The sequence below is a fragment of the Etheostoma spectabile genome, unplaced genomic scaffold (assembly GCF_008692095.1).
Source record: "Etheostoma spectabile isolate EspeVRDwgs_2016 unplaced genomic scaffold, UIUC_Espe_1.0 scaffold00004571, whole genome shotgun sequence".
Lineage (NCBI taxonomy): Eukaryota > Metazoa > Chordata > Actinopteri > Perciformes > Percidae > Etheostoma > Etheostoma spectabile.
The window spans coordinates 4,598-30,736 of NW_022603171.1; the positions used below are offsets into that span (position 1 = coordinate 4,598).

Genomic DNA, 26,139 nt, shown 5'->3' on the forward strand with positions numbered 1-26,139 from the left:
AAGTAATAAGAATAGATTTCAATGAAAATTCAAGATGCATTGCAAACTTGTGTATAAAAATATCTGATGCAAACTAATGTAAATGTAAAAAAAATAATTCAAATACATTACATGTAGAAAAAAAGGGAAATCCAATGCACTCTTCGTCAAATATATTTAAAAGCCTTTTTTACTGGCTAGACAATTTAAAAGACATAAGGAGAAGCAACCCAAGCCACAGACAATAGAAGAGGGATACAGACCAGAAAAGACATCAGTGCTACAGAAGTAAAAAAATCTGCTCTACCTTTAAAAGTGTGGGATCACCTTGAATTTTTGAACAAAACATCCATGAGATTAGTCATATAGAATATATACAGGACATGAAGCTATTGTCAGAGTTAGAAATAATGATTTTGATCATGACTTTGTACTTCAAATGTTTCCTTCATCAAAATACAACACGGCCTCACGGCAGTTCGTGAAACGGTCAAGTTATTTTTTATTTGTTGATTCGTGTACAGGGACACGTTTATCTTGTTTCTTTTGTGTGCGGGACTTGATCCGCAGTCTCTTGGGGACGCAACAACGGGGAAATGAAACGTCACTGGGAGACGCATGACAACGTGATGGTTGGGTTTAGGAAAGAAGAAAGGGGAAAGGACACGTCACACGCCGGGACATGATCCGCGGTCTCCGGTGTGAAAGTCCTGTGTTGTTTGACCCATCCACCCCCCAACCCAACCTCCCTGCGTGGATATTTGGCTTTTCATACTACTCCTTACCGTTGTTGCGCTTTGATCATGAAAGATGCTTCCCATTAAAATACTGGGTTGCAAAATAGACACTTTTTGCATGCATAGAATACCTTTCTAGCTGTCACTTTTTCTATTGTGCTAGGGCTGTAACTGCTGAAAAAGGTGGCTATTTTGATGAAGGCAATATTTGAAGTTCAAAGTCATACTTCAGATTAAAATAATTTCTTAATCTGACAATGTCATCATGCCCTGTTTATGTTCTAATGTTGTTAGGGAGATACACATACCAATCTTTTTAGCAATATACTTTGTTTGTGGCTATGATCTTCCTATGTGTATTGTAGGCACCTGTACTTAATAATCTGAAAGACATGCTCAAAAGGTGTTACCAAATGTGGCTGTCAAGTGAACAGACTTTTCCTAAAAGGACAGTCAAACTACTGAAACGGAAACTATTACTTACATCATCATCTAGAGACTCATCAAAAAGCTGAAATTCCTTGACACTCTGCAGTCTCTGTCTGTAAAGACGCAGGAACTTAGGGACAAACTCATCTAGGCAGTCAAAAAATGGCTGCTTCAGGTTCATGGAGACAATCCGCCAGAATTCTGCTTCAATCTGCATAAAAAACATGGAGACAAAATATTAATATACAAGCAGAATATAATCAAAGGAAGATGTAATACAAGTCACTTTAATAATACACTAACCTGTCGCTCTGTGAACAAAGCAGACCACCTGGCTTTGAGATCCTTGTCCAATGGCTCCTCCCCAATGATCTCCTTTCTCCTCAGAGAAAATGTGCTGTCAATAAGGGCATATCATATCCAAAAGTGATGATGTCTTTCCTGCAACACAATGTTTCAAGATAGACGAAAGAGAGGACCTATACTGAAAAGGTAGATTACCAATCACCCAATACACACCACAAACCTTGTAGTCATTTTTGGCAGTACCTAAAGAGTTACATACCTCAAAATCATCAATAAACAACCCAAGAGCTAACTTATTTGGTAAAGTTCATCAACTATATCTTGTATTGCAGATTTAGATATATGTAAAACTGTCTGCATTCGTAAGAATAAAGAAGCAAGACTATACTTAAGTTTCCTCAATGTCCTCTTCCTCATAATCATCATTATCAGAGTTTAGGCTTAACTCAATATCATCCTCTAAATGATCTGAATCTCACTGAATCTGGTCAGTGACTACAGCATGGCTCTCACTTCCAAATAATATCAGGTCTTACATCATCTACACTGGGCACATGGTGATACCTGCTCTTGTGAGCCTTAAAAGTGTTGTAGACATTGGATTTGAAAGAGCACTGTTTAAAAGGACAATTCACTGTTTCCCTTCACTTAACATGCTTTCATAAATGAACAAAGTATTTTGTAAGGTTGAAAGGTTCACAAAAATCACAGTTCACACAACAGTTGTGCATTTACAGGCTCATAGTGAATTTTTCGGGCATGCTGGGAAACCAAATGTTTTTTTAAAGCTGCTTGGGTCTTGAGGGTGCAAGGACAGTCTTTGTACATGCAGAGAAAAGGGAAAGTAGTTCCATTGAACCTATGCTAACCTTTGTAATGCCATTTTACTTTCCGCTGATTTGCTGAGGAAAAACAAAAAAATTGACAGGTACTGCATCAATCAGGCCACTGAATGAATCTTTGGTCAGTTGTTTCTGAAGAAAGAGACAAAAATACTGCATTAGCGTGGCTTAAAATACAAACAAATAGCATAGGTGTGTTGTTAGACAAGCTTGTTATTTCAGGAAATGTAATAGGACTAAGCCCTATGTTGGAAGGCTATTTAATGTTAATCAAAAATAATGCAATAGTCAACCCTTTCCCTAGTTTACAAGGCCTACATCTTTTTTTACACACACACGCGCGCGCGCACACACACTCACACGCGCACACGTGAGGTAACTTGTTAGTTTATTATTTCTGTGCTACAACTGCCCATTGAATTAAAATGTACAGTTATCACACTGTGCAAGTAAAATGATAATCCTCTCCATCACAGTAAGGATTAAAGTCCTGAAAACGTATCGCACACTAGCCAGTAACATGTGTGATGTACAGTGGAAAGTTAGCAAGCTAGAAAAATACAGATAAACTAGCAGCTCCACATCACAGGGTAAAATGGTTAACATTAAGTACTCATTGCTGAATGAAACAACACAGAAACAGCTTAATCTGCTACGACAATAGCTAAATATAGAGCACAAACTTACATCGTTTCGGACTTCTGAACGGGCGACCGCCGTAAACACAAGGCGTCGCGGGGATTTCTTACGTAACTTCCCTACGTAACTAACGTAACCGTAATTACACCCACTGTAACCTATACAGTCTCCGTAGCGTACGTGAGGAATTCACAACATAGATGCAGTGCAAGAAAATTCAATGCCGACGAAGCTGTCGTCCTTGTTCATACTTGCACCGTATACATTTCACTATATAGCAAGCCATTATATGTATGGGTAGTTTTTAAACTAAGTCCGTCTCATCATGACCTAACGCTAGTCGGTATCATGAAGCTTGCTAGGCTGGCTACCAGCTAGCGTTACATAGCATGTCAACATTTGGGCTAGCTAACTTAGCTAGCTACATTCAGAGGTTTAGTTTGTTACTTGCATTTTAGTTGAAGGCAAGTATAGAATTTCTCCACATAACGCTAGCTGGTCATTACATAGCTAGCTACTACTAGTTAGCTAGCGTTAGCTAGTTAATGTAAAAAGTGCAATGTTCGTTAATTTCCCGCGCCTACGGCTAACATATCCCTTTAGTTGTTGAAATAAGGGCTTGCACGTTATATTGTAGGTGTGTATGCTCAGTTCACAGTATTTCGTTACAACTTTCACTTAGTAAAGACAAAACTCAAAATTATACTGAAATATTAGCTTGACAGTGGAAAAAGTTTACTTACGCCAAAAGTGAATACGCTCGGTCCTTCGATAGAGGAGAGATCCGTTAACGCTTTGATCTGCCGCTCTGGAAGACAGGTTGACTAATGTGGTCTGCGCATGTGCAAAATGACGTCGCGAGCTGAACCAGAGAGTGAACTTCAACTTCATTTTGAGACGACAAAAATAGCTCAGTTGTGTCATCTGTATATTAGAATTTCAGAGCAAAACACAGATATGCATGTTATCTCAACAACAATATTGAAAAGTTTTGAGTTGAAAGTTGACTGGACGCAAAAACACAAGTTGAGTCAACAAAAAGGGGAAATAATTTTTTACAGTGTAGAAGAGAAGATAATGTTAGAGAAGTTTTTCAATTTAAAATTTCATTTTCAGATAGAACTACGGCTAGTTTGACAATTACGTTTATGTAATAAAAACAAGTAATTTTCTATGCTCAACAAATGAATCAGTAAATTATATTAGACTTGTTTTTATTTCTATTCCTTATTTTAATGGATTTACTTTTTCAATTAATAGTTAAACTTTATTTTATGAATTTTATTATGTTCAATCATTTATTCATCTTGTCACATACAAGATGAATAAATTGAGTGTTCTGTTTCGGTGTGACCTTGTTTTAGAAAGTAATAGACTACTACTTGATTTCTACAGCCCTGTGTGATGTTGAATGAATCTGGATTAACAGGAGAATTCCTTTTTAGAGTAGCCTGAAAGAATTAAAATGTGGCTTTAATTAATAAACCGCCTGAAAAAGATTTAAAATATGGCTTTAGTTGGACATTTAAGCCTTTAATTTTAAATTCCTATATGAGACTGGTCCTATAGTACCCGAGTGACACACAGGAGATCTGTTCTAACACTCTAAAGTGGAATTAATCTGGTTTAACAGGAGGATTCCTTTTTAGAGTAGCCTGAAAAAGAGTTAAAATATTGCTTCCTGAAAAATATTTCAAATATATCTTTAATTAGATGTATAAACTTTTACTTTTAAAATCCTACATCAGAATGGTCCAATATTACCCAAGTGACACTGGAGATGTGTTCTATCACTTTGACGCGGAATGAATTTCCTTAACAGGAGGATTCCTTTTTAGAGTAGTATGAAAAACAGTTAATAAATGGCTTTAATTAACAGCCTGAAAAAAAGATTTCAAATATAGCTTTAATTGAATATACAAGCCTTTAATTAAATAAAATCAGAATGGTCCAATATTACCTGAGTGATGCCCTGGAGATGTGTTCTATCAGATGTGAGCGGATAATTGTTTGATTGCTAACGTTAGCTCAGAACGCTATTTAACTGACAGCCTTTGTTGTGTTTAATTGCTAGCTTGTAGCCAGCAGTAAACCAACTTCGTTATGTACTGCAAGTCCATTTTCTTTTTTACACAAGTCTCATTAGTATCTTGTATGCTACTTGTCGCAAAGTGACACATGTGCGACTCACATCTGCACTCGACTCACATCAGGTAGTGACAAGGACAACTAGGAAGTGCAGTTCCAAGTTCTTGTTTTCTACTCAAGGCCCAAACATAGCAATGCAGGAGCACCACCTACTGTGCTAAAGTAGGATGGATTTAATGATAAATAGCCAGCCTGGATTATTTCTGGTCAAACAAGACACTTGAAAATGCATTTTATCCCCTTAACATGTTTATTAAAATAATATTAGACAGTCATGCTTGAATAGTGTAACATCCCTGGATTTGGGGGTTTAAAGTGTTTTTTTTTATGAATTAATATACAGTCTATGGTTTACACCTATCACCATTTCTAGCCACTGGGGGACTGCACACAAATGTTGAAAAAACTCATAAAGTCACATTTTCATGCCATGGGACCTTTTAGCCCCTCAAAAAGGCAATTAATTTGCCAAAAGGAAAGGAAGAATTCCTGTCAGTCTAATAATTACCAAGGACATAAAGTAAGCCAGATCCTAAGGATGAGATTGAGATTAAGGGCAAAAGATACAAAGGAAAAGCAAGAACATAATGTTAAGGATGGACACAGAATCATCAGGGTGTGATTAACTTTAGGAAACTCTAGAGTGGTAATTAACATTTTGAGTTATACCAAATAAATTGGTACACTGTTATAATACTAGATGTATTGTAACCCCCCCCCCCACCAGTTAAGAAACACTACTCTAACGATGTATTGCTCACTCAGGGGAGCAGTATCGGCCAGCAAAGAGAACGCTCATGGAGGGGTTATGTCTGATGAAGAAGAGGAAGGGGTGGTCTGCGATGAACGTGGCAGATGGAGAACTTATCGTGCAAGACTCCAGCATCATGACAGCAGCAGTGACAGCAGCAGCCTCAGTTCCCTTCTCGTTGACCTCCACAAAAGCCTTGTGGACAACTTTTGACAGTACCAGCCATTCGGCAGGAGACATCCCTGTCACAAAAAGAAGGAGATGGAATATTTTAAATACATTTAATGTCAGGTCTTACCCCACAACATGAATTAAAATAATTTGGGAGAACCTCTGTATTATCTTGTGTCTTTTAAAACTGACAGGAGACATTTCAGGTTTCAGCTGCCTGTTCTTTAAATGATTATGATGCAGACACAAGTCCTACCAGAGAAGTCTGCCTTGTCAAAGGCATCCACCATGCCCATGCTGACCAGGACTTCCTCCATGTCATACGACTCCTCCATCTTGAACCGAGGCAGCCCCACCTGGACCTCAACGTTATCCATCATGTCTGGATGAGTCCACTCCATAAAGTTCTCATAGGTCAGCTGCTTCTCCAGCTGGGGGTGGACATGGAATCAGTTATTAGTTTATCCGTTTCTGCGGGTTTCTTTATGTGTGAAAGTGTGTGTGTGTGTGTTACCTTCTCCAGACCTGTAGTACTGTCCTCCATCTCATTGGGTAAAAAGATGAGCATGCTAAGCTCCTTCCCTTTGTAAGGCATCTCTAGGATCTGTCCAGCAGAGGGTTTTAAACATTACAGTACATATGCTGTATATACACTGGTGTGACAACTGAGTTGTGTATCAACAAGATAGTTATTTCATGTGTATTCTGTACGTGTGTTGTGTCTGATTTTTTGCTGCAACACTGGAATTTCCCTTTTTTTTTAGATCAATAAAAATCTATCTAGTTCATGGGATGACATGCACAAATCTTCACAGTTACTGTACGGTAAAATGGATCATAACCAAACTCTCCTCCTTTCTCAATCATGTACCTTCAATGGCAATGTCATTAAATCCTGTTTAACAAAAAGTTATAAATGATTGGTTTGATTGTTGCCTTGTCAGTTACATTTTTTTTACAATTAATCAATCAATTGCATCAGTACCTTGCAGTTGGCCTTAGGGTTGTTGGAGAAAGGGAACAATGCTGTCTGGTGCATCATCTTCACTGGCTTGGTGTCATTCTGAAAACACACTGACTTTTAGAACAAAATACAGTCTGGGCTGGGATTCCCTCCTCACTGCTAATCATTTTTCCCCGCAAAAGATGAGAGTTGCTGGTCTACGGCTGCCTCAGTTAGTTTGTGTTATTAAAGCGTTAGTTTGGAGTCACCAAAGTCATGCAATAACAAAAACAAACTAAGAGATTGAGGTATTGGTAGATAAGCAGCTTCTAATGTCCTGGTAGTTTAAATTAGTTAGGTAGTTTGATGGTGGCTTGTAAGAACCCCTCGAGTTTCCCCTGCATTTACTTCAACAAGGCTCTCTTGTGGCAAGGTAAAGTGGTGGTATATATAATATAGCACACTTAAATAGTGCATAGTACATTTAAACTGATATTAATTTGTTTTACCCCTTATGTTGTCTACGGGTCAAATTTGACCCTCTTCCAAAACATTTCTCCATCTAAAAACTTTCATTGAATAGGGGTGTTTTGTCAATTTTATAGCATTTGGAGAAAAAAATAATTGATAAAAGAACTTGTGTTTGACTAATGTAAAAAAAAAAATCCAAATTAAAAAATTAAAAAAGACAAATGTCAATAAAAGTCACTAAAATGTGAAAAAAAATGCCAAAAAAAGTGACAAAAATGTCAAAACACTCAAACGTTGAAAAAGTGACAAAAACATTGGAGGAAAGACACAAAAGGGTCAAAAAGACAACCAAAAACAAAAAACGAAATTTTGACTCAGAAAAAAAACAAAAAAAAACAACTTTGCAGGTCGGCGGGAAGACAACATGAGGTCATTTACCTGCTGGCTAAAATGTGTGTTGCTGTTCACCGTTTGATTTAACGTGAATCGGTCCATGGTGGTACCGACGTAATTTGGTTAGAAGCCAAAAAAGTACTGAGTTCGGTACCCAACCCTTGCCCTGATGTAGAATTATTTTCCTGAAGAAGTCAGAATTAGTGTCTATGGCGTAAAGTGTTTGCTACCATATCATTGATTTTAAAACCCATTTTACCTGACTTCTGTCAGTGTTATTTAACTGAATGCTTTCTTTGAGCAGTGTTACCTTGTTGAGTCTAAAGTGAGCATCATGTGTGTCATGCTGCTGAAATTTCTCGTTCCAGTTACTTTTGAAGTAGATGGCATTAACCAGCACCAGCCTGCTCAGGCTGTCCACGTCACCCTCTGCCAACAGATCCTTAATTTTATCTGGTGAACAAAATTGACACATAAGTGAAGCAATGGCACACATCTGAAAGAAAAGTCTTGAAAAATGGTTGCTGCCATGTTTCCATTGGTGTTATGTGTATGTAAGGGTGTAGATCTACCTTGAGTCTGCTTCTGCACCCAGCTGTTGATCTTGAGTCTGGCGGCCTCTGAGCCACCTTTGAAGTCCACAGTCTCCAGCTCTGCGTTGTAGTGATTCTTGTTTTTTTCTAAGAAATCCTGGAACCATCAAAAACACATCTACCAATTCTGATCACCTAAACATATTAATCACTTTGCTTAACTTTAGTTAGTGGAACTAAAAGTCACTACAACAAGGAGAGCACAATCACAATGCTTACTCTCCACTCCCTCATCATTCCTTCTTACAGAGCTTAAATATTCGCATGAGCCTCTCACACCACACATACTGTACTCATGAAGATGCATGCACACATGCTAAACACACCTCAACAAACTGGAAGGACCGCTCCCCGTACAGCCTGTTGGCAACACTGAGGGTATACGGAGCATCAGCCTTGTTGAGCTCGCTCAGCAGTTGGGCAAAGCTAACATGGACATCATCCTGACAATCCTTGGTTTTCAGGCACTGTGGACAAAGGAGAGACAACTGTTACAGAGATGCACTGTCAGACCAGTCTATTCTAAACAGTAGATTAGACCGGGCATCTTGCCTGTTAAGTGATGAGACTATAGACTAAATAAGAAATGTTTTCCTTTAAGTTGTTGAATTTGTGTGCTCCATGCTATGCATACATTACATTAAAGGTCCCATGACATGGTGCTCTTTGGGTGCTTTTATATAGACCTTAGTGGTCCCCTAATACTGTCTCTGAAGTCTTTTACATAGACCTTAGTGGTCCCCTAATACTGTGTCTGGAGTCTCTTTCCCAAAATTCAGCCTTGGTGCAGAATTCCAGCCACTAGAGCCAGTCCCTCAATGAGCTTTCCTTAGTATCCATAGGCAGGCTGGGGGAACGCATATCAATGTTAAAAAAAACTCATAAAAGGGAAATTTTCATGTCATGGGACCTTTAAATGATGGTGAGTAACTAGAGTACACAGTACGCTTACATTTCTGGTGTAATCTTTCACAATATTAACATTTCAAATGACTGGAGATGTTCTCTTGGAAACATTTTGGATTTAGAGTAAGATCCTGCCCTGGGCCTCTTCACAAAATCATTCTGAACCAGCCTGCGATGTTAATCTGTTACTTTTATGACAGAGTGAGTGTGTGTGAGTGTGTGTGTCTGATACCTCTGACATCTGGGTGGCTGTGTTGCCTCTGGCCCCCAGCATCACCATAGCATCACCATAGCCAGGGCTGAAGAGATGCTGAAAGGGGAGTAGAAGATGTTTGCCGTCTTGTCGTCATCTCCAAACTTTTGGAGCAAAGCCAGAGAGAAGGTGGTGTTGGCCTTGGACAGAGGGGCTGGAGATGCCATTGTGTCACACAGGAGAGAGGACAGAGCATTAATTATTACAGACGTAAAACAATGTTATTTATCTGACTGGTTATTTATCTTACGCTCTCATTGGGCCAAACTCCACTGAAATATTTGTTAATTTACAATTAGCCTCTGAACAAGTCTCTGAATGTAAATATCTGAAATATTGAGACAATTTCTAAACCAGTAAGACTCAGTTTTTAGTACAGAAAATATTAAATAAAACAAACAAATGTAAAATGTTAGAATCGCTTTTGGATAGCAAAATTAAAGTGTTCATGTTACATTAAGTAGCTATATATAACATTATACTGTACATTACATACACCAATTACTATTCATAACACCAGACAATGAGGATAAATGTGCTTCTAGTCGGGATCAGTTTAACCTCACTGCTGTTACACCAACTAATATGTAATCTAAATAATCATATATCACAAAATGAATGAGACTCATCCTCTACTCACCAACTTCTCTGGTGCTCCTCAAGTAATAAGGACTATTTCCTTTTCACAAGAAGACTTCTGTCCGAAGCTTTATATTAGTTTCAAGAGGACTCCTGACGCCCTGAAAACCAGTCGAACCCCATCCTGTTAAAAATGTGTAGCACCCCCTCTGAGATTAAGGATCAGGTTTTGGTTCAGGTGTAGGCGGGGGGAATTAGGTATTGACGGGGTCTCAGTCTTTGGTACAACAGGAGAAACCAGATTAGCATGCAGCACTTAAAGCAATTCTGAAACTTACCCCGAAGTGTATGAACTTTCCGGCAAACTAGTCGTCTTGTTGTGGAAAGTAACGCTGAAATCATCATTTCTTGCTGCCACCTCCTGTCTTGCACGAGCTGCAGCATTAAAAAAACGTTTGAAAGTAGGCTCGTTCGAGATGAACTGCGCCTCGCCTGTAAAGTGGACGAGAGCAGGCGGCAGCAGCGGGGGGCGGTGACAGAAAACTGGGGTGAAGTCGGACAGTTTCCAGCCAATTCCAGCCGCCTTCAGGCTGGACAGGAAGTGAAGAAAACACTGTGGTGCGATTCCGATTTAATAAAATATAATCAGACCCACATACCAGCTGGTACACAGTCTCCAGTTGTTTTAATTATGACTAAGTAGCTGGCAAAGTGCTCTACATGCGATCTGTTGCTGATTTTAATTAACAACACACTGTAGATGATCCGTGATCTGATCAGATTTAGTCTCTCTGACTTCTAAACGTCTCTATCAGCCTCAACATGTGTTCTGGACAGAATAAGTCTTTAAATCAGACAAATAGCAATTAAAATCCCTCCGATTCAAAACCAATAAAAAAGTTTATATAAAACGTCATCATGTTGTAAACCAATCAAGTGTTAAATCAGCTGAGAAGCCGGCGTTTCCCAGCATGCTTTGGGTCCGCCTGGCTCTTGCAGTCGGTGAAAAGCAACTGCGCCGCCTGCGTCTCAGACCTGCGGCCGCCTTGCTCTCGTGAGATTTCCGTTGCCCACGTGTGCATGACGTCAGAGCAAGTCGGGATCAAGTCGGACACAAATCTAACCAGCATGCAACGGGCGCCGATCGCCGGTGATCGATTCTGCGCAGACCTGGCTCATCTCGAACGAGCCTACTATGTAAGGACTACAAACCCCACGTTCACCAGAAATCTACTGGTTACTATGTAAGGACTACAAACCCCACGTTCACAAGAAATGTACTGGTTACTATGTAAGGACTACAAACCCCACGTTCACCAGAAATCTACTGGTTACTATGTAAGGACTACAAACCCCACGTTCACCAGAAATCTACTGGTTACTATGTAAGGACTACAAACCCCACGTTCACCAGAAATCTACTGGTTACTATGTAAGGACTACAAACCCCACGTTCACCAGAAATCTACTGGTTACTATGTAAGGACTACAAACCCCACATTCACCAGAAATCTACTGGTTACTATGTAAGGACTACAAACCGAAGTTAAAAACAAACCTGAAGCTGAAGAAACCCTAAACGTTAACGGAACAGATCCGCAGACCAGAGAGAGAGAGAGAGAGAGAGAGAGAGAGAGAGAGGGGGGGAGAGAGCGAGAGAGAGCGCATTTCTCCATGTTCTGTGTGTGTGTGATTGATCCGAACGTGTTTGTAGGCGGGGGGGGGCGCTGTGATTATCACAGAACGCTGCGCGGCCAGTTGAGGAGTTTTATTCAATCCGAGCACGGATATTGACTCATATTACTCGGATAATACTTGTACTCGGCAAAAGTGCTTTATCCGTACCGGATACTCCAAAAGTGCTTGTTTTGCCACTGAGAGGCTCTGATTATTATTCTAAATTTTTGACAACTTTATGGAAAGGATTTTAAGGAGGTTGACCTTTCTGTTGAAGAGTAAGATTCTTTTTTAAACATAAAAAAATCCACGTAATTAAAATTGCTAAATCCATCAGACTCCATGTGAATAAACAGTAATTTTAGCATCGTAAAACACGCACTTCATTCAAAGTCGAAAGAAACTAAATAAAACTATGAAAAGCCGTTTGGGTCGTCTTTTCACTTCTGCAACCATCACAGCTCTAGTTTTGGTTTAATAAACTCCTAGTTACCGACCTACAGGTGAAAATATGTCTGCTCTAAACATGTTAAATTAATTTACACATTTATAGTGTGATGTGTATATTCTCATAATGTATTACAATATATTTTGTTTTTATCCCTCAAAAATAAATAAAAATAAAATGATAAAGTCTTATAGACTGGAATTGTCTACAGTGTATGACATCACAGCATTCTATAACACAGCAAAAGAACTACTGGCCAATCAGCTGTGAGTTCACAATGACCTCATCAGTGAGGTCACAAAACGTCCATAGAGGACCTTATAAGTACAAGCCATGTTGAGTCTTTAAGTTCAGGGTTCTGCTCCGGGCAGCTGGAGGCCAGCGGCTTCGGCAGAGACTAGGCGCTGCGAAAGCAGTTGGTCTTTGGAGGCCTCGCTGCCAGAAGACTAGGACCAGATGCTGCTAAAGCAGTTGGTCTTTGAGGCCTCCTCGTCTGAATCCGCCGACCTCCAGTCAGCCAGAGCAGAGGGCCCGACCTGCTCCGCTGAGGAACAGAGCTACCAGCTCTGAGGGCAGGGGTCAGGGACCAGGGTAAGTGGTTTAGAAAGGTATTAGGGATCATGAATGTGCTTCAGCAAAACTAAAAACAAGTCTGAAAAAAAAAGCCCATAGTGTCACACCACCTTGTGTGTGTGTGACCTCTCAGGTCATCTGGGACAGGTCTACTTTCTGTCCCCAGAGTCAGAACTAAACAGGGTGAAGCAGCTTTCAGTTTCTATGCTCCTCATATCTGGAATAAACTCCCAGAAACCTGTAGATCCGCTGCTACTCTCAGTTCTTTTAAATCAAGGCTGAAGACCTTCCTTTTGATGCTGCCTTACATGACTGCTCATTTCTTTAAATTTCTTATGCTGCACTGTAACTTTTATTCTTGTGTTTATGTGTCCTAATGTTTCTATTTGTTTTTAACTGTCTATTCATGTGTTTTATCAGTTTTTAAGGCTTATGATTTTTAACTGTTTGTACTTGTGTTTTATCTGTTTAACAGATTTTATGTAAAGCACTTTGAATTGCCCTGTTGTTGAAATGTGCTCTACAAATAAAGCTGCCTGGCCTTGCCTTGCCTTGTGTGTGTGTGTGTGTGTGTGTGTGTGTGTGTGTGTGTGTGTGTGTGTGTGTGTGTGTGTGTGTGTGTAACTAGATAAAAAATGAAATGCTTTGGACTTTTAATTGGCACTTTAGGGATTTATGGCTTAGACCAATGCTGTTTATGTTATGTTTAGGTAATATTTTAGGTTTGTCTGTGATTTGTCCTCAGACCTGCTGTACTTTCCTATGGACTATGGGATCAGGTCAGAGTTGACTGTGGGAAAGAGTTATCTGGCATTATTCATACAGGAAAAGCTGGCAGAATACAGACACAATACTAAAAGGCAGCCTTACCGTCAGACTCCTACAAGGGTGAGATGAATGTTTTGTTAAAATTAATCCAGGTTTCTTGCAATTGTATTTCTAATGAAGGCTGGCAGACTTACACTATCCTTAAAAACCTGCACAGATCCATGTGAATGAGAGAATGTGGTGGTAGGTGAATCCCAGAGTCAACTACCCTTTGAAGACAGCTTTGGTAGAGCTGGGGGACCAAGAGGAAGTCAACATGGACAAAACATCAAAATATTATGTGTCAAACCAAAGACATGCCAGCTGGCTAGGATTGGCATCACAAAAGTCACAGAGGCATGGAATGCACACAGGATCCCGGGTATAATTAATTTAATTTTACTGACTACATTACTTACATTACATAACTTTTTTTTGTAATATTTTTATTGTAAATATGCACAACAATACTTACAGTCACAGATACAATTTATCTTTTTTTTTTTTTTTAAACATACAGTGCCTTGCGAAAGTATTCGGCCCCCTTGAACTTTTCAACCTTTTGACACATTTCAGGCTTCAAAAATAAAGATATACAATTTTTATTTTTTGTGAAGAATCACCAACAAGTGGGACACAATTGTGAAGTGGAACGAAATCTATTGGATATTTTAAACTTTTTTAGCAAATAAAAAACTGAAAAAATTATTCGGCCCCCTTGCGTTAATACTTTGTAGAGCCACCTTTGCTGCGATTACAGCTGCAAGTCGCTTGGGGTATGTCTCTATCAGTTTTGCACATCGAGAGACTGAAATTCTTGCCCATTCTTCCTTGAAAAACAGCTTGAGCTCAGTGAGGTTGGATGGAGAGCGTTTGTGAACAGCAGTTTTCAGTTCTTTCCACAGATTCTCGATTGGATTCAGGTCTGGACTTTGACTTGGCCATTCTAACACCTGGATACGTTTATTTGTGAACCATTCCTTTGTAGATTTTGCTGTATGTTTGGGATCATTGTCTTGTTGGAAGGCAAGGCAAGGCAGCTTTATTTGTATAGCACATTTCAGCAACAGGGCAATTCTAAGTGTTTTACACAAAATCAGTTAAACAGATAAAACACAAGTAAAAACAGTTAAAAATCATGAGCATTAAAAACTGATAAAACACATGAATAGACAGTTAAAAAATAGACACATAAAACACAAGAATAAAAGTTACAGTGCAGCATAAGAAATTTAAAGAAATGAGCAGTCATTTAAAGAAAGGCAGCATCAAATAGAAAGGTCTTCAGCCTTGATTTAAAAGAACAGAGTAGCAGCGGATCTACAGGTTTCTGGGAGTTTATTCCAGATATGAGGAGCATAGAAACTGAAAGCTGCTTCACCCTGTTTAGTTCTGACTCTGGGGACAGAAAGTAGACCTGTCCCAGATGACCTGAGAGGTCTGGGTGGTTCATAGTGTAGTAGCAGATCAGAAATGTATTTTGGACCTAAACCGTTAAGTGATTTATAAACTAGCAAGAGTACTTTGAAATCAATTCTTTGAGGCACAGGAAGCCAGTGTAAAGACTTCAGAACTGGAGTGATGTGATCCAGTCTCTTGGTCTTAGTGAGGACCCGAGTAGCAGCGTTCTGAATCAGCTGTAGCTGTCTGATTGATTTTTTAGGGAGACCTGTAAAGACACCGTTACAGTAGTCAAGTCTACTGAAGATGAAAGCATGGACCAGTTTTTCCAAGTCCTGTTGACACATAAGTCCTTTAACCCTTGATATATTCTTAAGGTGATAGTAGGCTGACTTTGTAATTGTCTTAATGTGGCTGTTAAAGTTCAGGTCTGAGTCCATGACTACACCAAGATTTCTGGCTTTGTCTGTTGTTTTTAACATTGTTGTTTGAAGCTGAGAGCAGACTTTCAATTGTTCCTCTTTTGCTCCAAAAACAACCACCTCAGTTTTTCCTTCATTTAATTTCAGAAAGTTCTGGCACATCCAGCCGTTAATTTGTTCGATGCACTTAGTCAGTTTTTGTATTGGACTATAGTTCCTGGTGATAAGGTTATGTAAATTTGTGTGTCGTCCGCATAACTATGGTAACTTATTTTGTTGTTCTCCATAATCTGGGCCAGTGGGAGCATGTAGATGTTAAACAGAAGAGGCCCCAGAATAGAGCCTTGGGGAACTCCACACGTCATATTTGTATGCTCAGATGTATAATTACCTATTGTCACAAAGTAATCCCTATTCTGTAAGTAGGATTCAAACCAGTTTAGTACTGAGCCAGAAAGTCCTACCCAGTTTTCCAATCGGTTTAGTAATATGTCATGGTCTACCGTGTCAAATGCCGCACTGAGATCAAGTAATACTAAGATTGAAATTTTGCCACTATCTGTGTTAAGGTGGATGTCATTAAAAACTTTGACGAGAGCCGTGGATAACTGCCTCCTGAGCCTGCCAACATCAAGGAATGCCACACAGCTAATGAGCAAGCCCGAGCCTCCGGAGGGTTGGAGCTGCGCCACTGGGCCAGTAATGTTTCCAGCGTAGTTAATCACCTGCCAAAAGAGGCCAGATCAGACAACCTTGATCTCTGGCTTACTCAAGAGGTAGCAGAGGCTGCAGTGTACAGTGTACACAGTGTACAAACAACATACTTAGGCCAAATGAACAGAAATGGCTGATGAATGAACTTTGTGTATTTTGTGACTTAAACTCGAATTTAATTTATCATTTTTAGTCTGTGTTAACGTAACATGCCTTTTTCATTTGCAACCAGGGTTTAATGGGTAGCAATGATGCAAACAGAGGTAATCTCTGCAACAACAACGTGCTGTTGGGAATTGAACCCAGGATCACCTGTTTACTAGACAGGCACTTTAACCAACTAAGCCACAGCACCGCTGGGTGTCAACCCAGATGCCCGGCCATGTTGGAGGAACTCGGTGTAAACACCTGAACGGATTACAGTGCAGTATTGTGCACTTTGGATACTTTATGTGAATGTAGCCATGTCTAAACAACAGAAAAGCATCCAAGATGCAAAGGCATTTAGGGAAGGATGATATTTCGAAAAATTACAGTTTACTGGCGGTGCAGATCCTCACGAGTTGGCTCCCTCTTCTTAGATCCATGACGACCCGGTGATTCTTCCTTCAGTTACATATCCCATTATAGTTAACTAATATCAAATAATTTATTTATTAATTTTTATTCCAGCAGCATCAAAGATGTTGAAATCAGGCCTGGAAAAATGACAAGAACAGCTCTCACAATGCAAGTTACAGAGTGACAACAGTTCTGGTGAATACAATCAGTAATACACTTCCTTATATCCAGTGCCCCCAGAGGAAAATAAACCTTGTTTGGAAAACAGTTTAATCTCAAACACAACAATTAGTGGACCTTAGGCAGACAGTTGGAGCTCTTACGTATGTCTGAACCTGCCCCTTGTGTGTCAAGTTTCTTGACCGGTCATTTTATCTCATCTGAAAAAGGACATCTTGTCTCTAGGATGGGCTACGGTCTCGACCTGGGACCTGCTATGATAAACACAGCTTTAGACAACTGTTTCTGTCAGGCTCCACGTCATCTGTTCTTCAAGGAAATGGTTTGGAGTCATAACAAACCCAGTTGTCTCCCATCAAGGAGACACACACATATGACAGATACAGAAGTCATATACTCTAAGAGGCATTGGAGAATTTATTATGAATAATTAATATGAAAATCATTGGTTAAATGTAATTTTCCCATTACAAGCCGTATTGTTTTCAGGTCCGGTACAGACATGGAAAGAAGAATGTCATTGCTGACTCTGATGAGTAACGGTTTTAAGAGGGAGGGTGTGTGACAAAGTGGGTTTGCTCACCACTTGTCCCATACAGGTCATTAGTAAAGTAAACACACAGTCATACATTAGTTTCAGTTCCATTTTATTAGGTTGCAAGTTGAAACATGGTTTTCCCTGTATTGATACTTACAATTGTTTGTTCCTTTGTTCAGTTCCACCATGCAAGACAATTGGTTGGGGAGGGGCCGGCCTAAGTATTTCCTGTTTTATAGGAATAGGGTGGTCATGGATGACATCACCGGGCCAAACCAAGTAGAGGGTTTTCTTTTGTATAGGAATGTTTATTTTGGTTGTTTTTGGTCATTGTATAAAAAAGGTATGCAAAATCCTGACTTGTTGTGTAGTCAGCAGGATAGGAGGGAACTGGTGACCAAGTTCCATAGGTTAAGAGATGGCAAGGTATTAAGGTTTGGAGTAGATCAACCTGCTTTAGGATGGGATGGACTGAAGCGGTGGGGTGGGAATTGACAACCCTATATAAATGGGGGGATTTGTGCTCCTGGTAGGAGAGAGGGAGGTGAGGCTGTGCTGCCAGGAACATGTGCCTGTTATTGCTGCTATTAGTTTAATGTGCCACTGTCTTTAAGTTTGATGGGTTAATTATCCGTGTACTGCAGACCATGGAAATAAACTAATCACCTTTGAAAATGTGCAATGTTCGAGTCTGCCAACCTACCGCCATCCTAGCCACTCTGGCTAACTCTCCACGAATGTGTAAAACTAAAAAGAAGACACACAAGACCAAAAACAAACAAATTAACTACAGCTATTCTGATATTCCTGACCAGGCTGATGCCGGTTGGCCAGTAACCCCCCCCCAAATCATCAGTGTCCCGTATCAAAACCAAAAACAATAAACAAGTATATGAACAGGAATTAATTACAAATGATTACAATAATACAGTACCGATGCAGTAATGAATGGGTACAACATGAACACATGATTTAGGAAACGTTGCTGGTTTTCAGACCTAAAGTGGATCAGCTGCTGTGTCCTCCAGTGTGATACAGGACGGTATATGTAAAGCACCTAGCGATGTATCATAGACCGGTAATATTAAAATATATAGTCTATGCGATGTATACAGTCCATTTATGGCAGAGAAATGCGGGACTGTTGTAAAAATCAACGTTAACGTTAGTGGTAGCGATTGGCGTTAGCATAGCAAGCTAGCGATTTTTAAAAAGTTTCAGTTAGGAACATGGTTGCAAGCATGTATGGACAGGACTGTATAGACCACAAAACAAGACTGTCGTAATTTTTAAATCAATTATTTAAGCCGAAAATACCAGAAATGCGTCTCTCTGGTCGATGCGGCAGCCATTGTTGCCTGTTGCACATTGTATATCGCTACCCCTCGGTTTCAAGTAAGATGGCATTCTCCCTTGATTTTCTTCATTCATTGTCTATGGTTCCTAGGGCCATACACCCCTTACCCCTCGATCAAAACATTATTGGGACAGCACTCACGTGAACGCTCAAGACGTAGGGAAAGGGGTAGGGGTAAGATAGAGAAATGAGATTCAGCCTAAGACCTCTTGTGTTAATCTGACTGATAGGGTTATGGAACATAGTGGTAGACCAAGGCCTCCTGTGGTAATCTGACTTGAAGGGTTTTGGAGCGTAGTGGTAGACTAAGACCTCCTGTGACGCAAACTAAGCAGTATGCTCTCCCTTTTATACCTCAGGCTATTGTAGACAGCACAACAACCACTTCAAACATACACATTTTACAGTTTTTATTGTACTTTATCTATACAATATTAATGCTCCAGTTTTAATGGGGTTACAGCGGGTATGAGCACTCTAATTTCCATTTTAATGGATGAAATAAACATAACATAAAGACTGTACCCTTCAGCAGGAGGAAACATTTCACTTCACAAACAGATACATTGTTAATTTTCACCAGCCTGGGAGTGGACTTTATGTGGAGATAAAGCACAGCAATTAGCAGAGGATGGTTTCGATCCATTGACTTCTGGGTTATGGGCCCAGCACGCTTCCGCTGCGCCACTCTGCTCTGCTGGACAAGGCCCCAGGTTCAAATAAGCAGGTAAATCACCGTAGTTTTAGATGTTAAATGTGCGCACAAGAAAGCTAAGAGATTACTGTGGGGAAATAGAGACTGGCTCGGTTAACTGAAGATTTTAAACATTGTAAAAAATGTATGAAACATATGAACACGTTAAACATATACGGGCACATAATATATACCTACAGTCTCAGTCTCAGGATGGTATAGGTAGCGTATCGCTACCGTGACGGCTGACATGCACCCGGTCACAGTTACCGACAATTTTGTTAATGAATGAGTATTTCACATTGAACACTTACGATTGGGTGGTCATTAAAAACAGGGCATTGCAAGTACAGATATAAAATCCAGAGTCAGAAAGGGGTCTTTAGGTACTTCACTAAGCTATGTCACAAGGAATAACCTCATCCAAACGCCATGTTGTCAAATTAGTTATCTTCCAGCAATGTAACATTTGCAAATTGCAGTGGTGGGATTAGAACCCAAGCCTCCAGAGAGACTGGAGTCTTAATCCAGCACCTTAGACCACTCGGCCAGACTACCTGCACATGACTACGGTTCACATCATAACACACACAGGGACCTTAACTAACGTAATGCTTGTTAACTGTTATCACTCTTTGTCATTTGTCTCTGGCATTGTTGATTATTAGAATATTGTAACCAGCATTAAGTGAGTAGGTTTAGGTCTGTGTGAATATGGGCTGAGCATTTACCTGGACTGAATTTGTGAACATCTTTTTTTGCATATTCACTGTAAAGAGCCATTACTCCTCCAACTGCCAACTATTGTTCCAGAGACAATAGGATATACAGTTTTAGATTGCAAGGTAACTGTCAAAGACCAAAGACTTCATTGAAATACCTCAAGTGATCAAAACAGTTTGTCAAAATGGGAAAGGTCAGGTTTTTTATTGCAAATTCCAGCACAGTTCTAAAATTATTCTTTAAAATATGTCCATTTACCATTCAAAAAAAAAGTACAATCATGAAACACATACTATTTAGATAGAATGAACTTGTTCAGGTGGCAATGAAATGATTCCAGAGACGTGGACCCTCTGGCACAGCGATACTTGGTCAGGACAACACCCCCCTTCTTGATATTACCCGTCTCTGTATGAAGCTGCACACCAGGCAGGTCCTGGATGCACTTGATGTTTTGTTACTGCACACGCCAGACATCACAAAACTGTTGGGTGGAGCCTCAGTATTTGCTTGTATTACATCAAGTGACCTGCATACCAATGACCACAAAGTTTTATATTTACATGGTTTCTGAAGGCCACTTGGGTGATCTTTGGGCTGCTCTATGGTCTTCAGCTGGAGGAAAAATCCCAGAGTTGGCACACAATTCAGGTTATCAAAGCACACACATCCTGGGTGGACTTGAACCACCATCCTTTAAGCTAATAGCCGACTGCGCTGACTTATTGCGCCACAGAGACTACGCCTGTCTGATGTGTAATGAGCGGGAGTTCGATCTTTAAGCCACAAGCATTTGCTTTATGGCTTTTTGAGGTTGAGCTGCACATGTATGCTTATCAGGCTATTTTCTGTTTATATTTCCTTAGAAATTGGGGAAGCTGACTCATGCGGAAATGTAGAAGCTGGACGTGCATTGTATTGTTCTTACATCTCAAATGGATTCTGACTTTGAATTCAAATATTTGGCATCCAAGAAAATTTTAAACTGATGATGCATCAGTCATTTTGCTGGTGGTTTCTTGGTCACAGCAACAAGCTTGATCATTGACATACAGTTGCCCGCCACATATCTCAAAACTGTTGGATGGGGCCGTATTTGCTTGTATTACATAAAGCTTTCCAATAACATTAACAAGCATAACGTTGATTACGGGGCCTGTGTTTGTCATGATGTGGAAATTTGATAATTGCAGGTAGTGTGGCCGAGTGGTCTAAGGCGCTGGATTAAGGCTTCAGTCTCTCTGGAGGTGTGGGTTCAAATCCCACCACTGCCATTTGCATATATTACATAGCTGGAAGCCAACCAATGTGATGTCTTACAGCTGTGGCATTTGGCCTGAACTTGGTGAAGTAACTAGAATCCTCCATCAATAACTTTGCTGAGATTAGAAAATCAACAAATAATTGTGATAATTAATCGTGATCTCCATATTGATCAAAGTCATTATCATTTTGGCCATAATCATGCTGCTCAAAGAGATTTTATCAAACCAGGTTGGGCAAGTGACCTTTCTGCTGACTTCTTGTAAAAAAAGAATGTACCACAACCCAAAAACAGTTACTGCGATGGCTGGGAATCGAACCCAGGTCAACTGCTTGGAAGGCAGCTATGCTCACCACTATACCACCATCGCTGGATAACGTGAAGTTCACTTCAAATCTTGTAATACATTTGGGCATTGAGACATGTTCAAATCTGGCTCGAAGGAGCAGTCTTTTCCAGAGTTTTTTATTGTATTTAGAAGCGGGCTGGATGCTAGTAAGCTTATGCTAGCTTTCATGCTACATAACTAAGACAGAGTCATCTGGGGATAGACTTTAATGCTTTACAAACACCAAAGCAAGTAAGCACTGTGACTAACATTACTCTTCTGAAGTGATTTTGGAGAGGGACATTAGGTAGAAATATGCTGGTTGACTAGCATGACACCATTGTATTCATATAATAATCAATCCAGGTTAACGTGAATGACAGTGACTGCATGTTGCTTCCTCTAAATTTAAGGTTGTGGTTGACTAGCGGGGTCAGCTCGATAGTTTGACAAATTGATCAGACCTGCACGTCATGCACACTAGAAACAAACCGTGTATCCAAGAACAGTTCAGTCAGTGGAAATGACGTTCAGACACAGCCATCTATAGTAGATTAGTGTTACGTTTCCAGTGTCGCGGCTCCGAACCAAAACGTTAGTTGGGACAGACGGAACGCTTGTTTCTTTAGGATAACTATATTAGCTTTAGACCGGCTGGTAGCAGCTTTGTGCTTGGTTCTTCAGGCTGACTATATTAGCTTTAGCCTGGCTGGTAGCAGCTTTCTGCTTGTTTCTTGAAGCTAACTATATTAGCTTTAGACCGGCTGGTAGCAGCTTTCTGCTGGTTTCTTTAAGCTAACTATATTAGCTTCAGCCTGGCTAGTAGCAGCTTTCCGCTTGTTTTTTGGGGCAAACTATATTAGCTTTAGCCTGGCTGGTAACAGCTTTCTGCTTGTTTCTTTGGGCTAACTGTATTAATTTTAGCCTGTTTGGTAGCAACTTTCTGCTTTTTTCTCTGGGCTAACTGTATTAGCTTGAGCCTGGCTGGTAGCAACTTTCTGCTTGTTTCTTTGGGCTAACTATATTAGCTTTAGCCTGGCTGGTAGCAGCTTTCTGCTGGTTTCTTTAAGCTAACTATATTAGCTTTAGCTTGGATGATAGCAGCTTTCTGCGGTGGGAAATGTCCGGGAGACGTTGTGATTATGTTGCCTTAATCGGGGGATTTAGTTTGTATTTGTAGAGAACATAAAACACTGACTACTGTAGCGTCCCTGACTACCCATGAAAACTATGACATCACTGTATCAGCGGCAGCTGCTGCCTCCGGTACTTTTCTACACACGAAGAGCCTCACTTCCCATAACAATAACGTCACATCCACACGTTGCTCACATGGCTACCTGTCTTAAAGGGAATGGTCGGATGGTAATAATCATGTAAAGGAGAAACGGTGAAAGGTTACTTTTCTATCAAGCAGCAAAAAAGTATTAACGTCAACATCGTAACGTCCTGCAATGTGACTTTCACGCATGCGCACATCGCGATGTCAATGCTAAAACACAATATTGTTCAGCCCTATCTGACGGTATACTTCAGTAAGCTAGTTTGCCACTTTTATCTTGGGTAATGCCTCATGTAAGTATATCTTAGTTTATTTAGATACCCAACATAGGTTATACTACGTACACTGTATAACAATACATTACGTGTTTCTTTATTTCATCTTACATTTTTGCTAGCCTGTTGTGTAGTTATATTGTTTTTACAATTATCTTTGTTTAATATCTGTGACTCATTACTATCTAAGTAACTGGTCATTGTGTTTTCTCCCAGTTTCACCCTTGTAACTCAAATAAACGTGTTACAAGGATCCCGGTCGCCAGTGCTTGATGGTGGAAGGTGTTTAGCTGTTGGTCAGATTACACAGCGTTACGTACGTGAAGGACAAGACATATTTCATGGTAAGTATTTCCAGGTAATCTCTGCACCTCTAATCTCTGCACCTCTGTTATTCTAATATTACCATGTAATAAAATTGAAACAAGCAGTTTTGCATTTTCCACCACTGATTCATGGTTGTTTGACAGTAACTACCAGAAGCATTCCAGGTAATCACTACACCTCTGTCATTGTAATATTACTACGTAATAAAATAGAAACAGGTAGTTTTGCATTTTCCACCACTGATTCATGGTTTTTATTTCAGAAACTACCGGAAGCATTTCCAAGTAATCACTACACCTCTGTTTTGGTATTATTACCATGTAATTAAATCGAAACAGGCAGTTTTGCATTTTGCACCACTGCCTTCTAAATCTCTAACCATGCGCCATTTCTTGCCTAAAACAATATAACCAACAATATGTTAAATTAAATTTGATAGATGTAACTCCCTCATGGTCTAATGGCTAGGATTTGGCGCCCTCACCGTTGCGGCCGGGGTTCAATTCCGGTCAGGGAATGGTCAGGACTTGACAGATACAGATTTAAAAGAGTAAGTTTTTGGTTGATTTGTCAAATTCTCCCTCATTAGTTTAACGTTTTAAAGAGTACCATTTCCTTTAAATCAGACCCCGACAGTGGATGTATCCTTTTGTCATCATTGATGGGTCATAAACACTTCATCTGCCTCCATCTCAATAACAATTCTTTTCATTTTTTCAAGCAGTAACTAAACCCCTAACCAACATTTTAACTGAAAACCAATGTATGGGAGTGTCAAGTAATGTTATTGTTGGATTCAGGTCCAAATTTTGACATTTTAGTGCAATGCAAAGGTGCATAACAGATTTTTTTTCTACATACCTGGAGCGATGCAAAGCAGGGGTGGCCGACTAGTCAAGGAATAGCAAGAGACTTGGTATTTAAGAATACTAACTGACTATGTGACAGATGTGTAATCTGTCATGTCCTTCCTTCTGAAGCTCTAGCCAGGCGCCATTCCTCGCCTAAAACAATATGAGTTATTCCAGTAAGTGAAAAGAAAACTCACATCTACAAAGATAAATTTAAAAGATATGACTCCCTGATGGTCTAGTGGCTAGGATTCGGCGCTCTCACCGCCGCGGCCCGGGTTCGATTCCCGGTCAGGGAATGGTCAGGACTTGAGAGACTCAGGTGTGATGTTTGAAAGAATAAATTCTTCCTCATTAGTTTAAATGAACTGACAACATCAGTTATATGACTTACAGTTCTCAAAGACGCACACAATCTCAACTGGTTATCCTTTAGACAGCTAGTCTCTTTTTCTTTTCTCTCACTTTTTGTCTCTGTCTGGCCTTATGTATTTGCTTGTATTACATCAAGTGACCTGCATACCAATGACCGTAAAGATCAATATGTACAGTACATGGTTTTCAGAAATGTACCTTTAGATAAAGGTAAGGCCACTTGGGTTATCTTTGGGCTGCTCTATATTCACCTGCAGAATGATAAACCCTAGAGTCGGCTTACTCCAGGTTATTTAAGCATCAAACGTCCCTGGGTGGACTTGAACCACCATCCTTTCAGTTAACAGCCGACTGCGCTGACCTATTGCGCCACAGAGACTGCGCCTGTCTGATGTATTATGAGCGGGAGCTCGATCTTTAAGCCACAAGCATTTGCTTTTTGGCTTTTTGAGGTTGCGCTGCACATGTATGCTTATCAGGCTGTTTTCCTGTTACTCAGAAATTGGGGAAGCTGCCTCATGCGGAAATGTAGAAGCTGGACGTGCATTGTATTTTTCTTACATGTCAACTGGATTCTGACTTTGAATTCAAATATTTAGCATCCAAGACAATTTGGGAACTGATGATGTATCAATCATTGTGCTGGTGGTTTCTTGGTCACAGCAACAAGCTTGATCATTGACATACAGTTACACGCCATGTATCACAAAACTGTTGGGGGGGGCTTATGTATTTGCTTGGATTACATCAAGTGACCTGCATACCAGAATCAGAATCAGAATCAGAATCAGCTTTATTCGCCAGGTATGAGGACACATACGAGGAATTTTTCTTTGGAGCATTGTTGCTCACACTGTGCTTACACACAAAACACAAAACAACCAAACAAAAAAAATATACACACTAGTCTATACACACAATATATACATACTCTAAACAGAACAATACAGAGGCCGTCAGAGATGGCAAAAGTACTCACTGCCCGTGCTCAAGTAGAAGAAGAGATAATTGTGTTAACAAATACTCTGGTAAAAGTAGAAGTACTGATTTAACTTCTTTACTCAAGTAAAAGTACCAAAGTACAGGCTTAGCAATTTAATTAAAATAAAAGTAAAAGTAGCCTTATGAATGACAAAGCTCCCTGGACCAGACACATGTTACTAGAGAGCACACTGAGAAACTACAGTAGACATGGAGAAAAG

At 40.0% G+C, this 26,139-nt stretch overlaps 1 protein-coding gene, 1 long non-coding RNA gene and 3 other non-coding genes across 5 annotated transcripts; 3 read left to right on the forward strand and 2 right to left on the reverse strand.

Moving 5' to 3' along the window:
* The first annotated feature begins 610 nt into the window (after positions 1-610).
* On the forward strand, positions 611-4,908 carry LOC116677210 (uncharacterized). Its single transcript, XR_004328948.1, has 3 exons — positions 611-680; positions 2,256-2,267; positions 4,898-4,908. It is a non-coding gene; the product is annotated as an uncharacterized LOC116677210 (long non-coding RNA).
* An 885-nt stretch (positions 4,909-5,793) lies between these two features.
* Positions 5,794-9,728, reverse strand: LOC116677209 (leukocyte elastase inhibitor-like). The gene is given in 9 exon segments (XM_032507844.1): positions 5,794-6,073; positions 6,259-6,433; positions 6,517-6,606; positions 6,988-7,065; positions 8,120-8,262; positions 8,382-8,499; positions 8,729-8,869; positions 9,541-9,591; positions 9,594-9,728. Coding segments are annotated over 9 exon segments (1,167 nt in total). The 3' UTR covers positions 5,794-5,837.
* An 11,699-nt stretch (positions 9,729-21,427) lies between these two features.
* Positions 21,428-21,509, forward strand: trnal-aag (transfer RNA leucine (anticodon AAG)). The gene has a single exon. It is a non-coding gene; the product is annotated as a tRNA-Leu (tRNA).
* A 288-nt stretch (positions 21,510-21,797) lies between these two features.
* On the reverse strand, positions 21,798-21,869 carry trnag-ucc (transfer RNA glycine (anticodon UCC)). The gene has a single exon. It is a non-coding gene; the product is annotated as a tRNA-Gly (tRNA).
* Positions 21,870-24,789: 2,920 nt separating this feature from the next.
* Positions 24,790-24,861, forward strand: trnae-cuc (transfer RNA glutamic acid (anticodon CUC)). Its single transcript has one exon. It is a non-coding gene; the product is annotated as a tRNA-Glu (tRNA).
* The last annotated feature ends 1,278 nt before the right edge of the window (positions 24,862-26,139 follow it).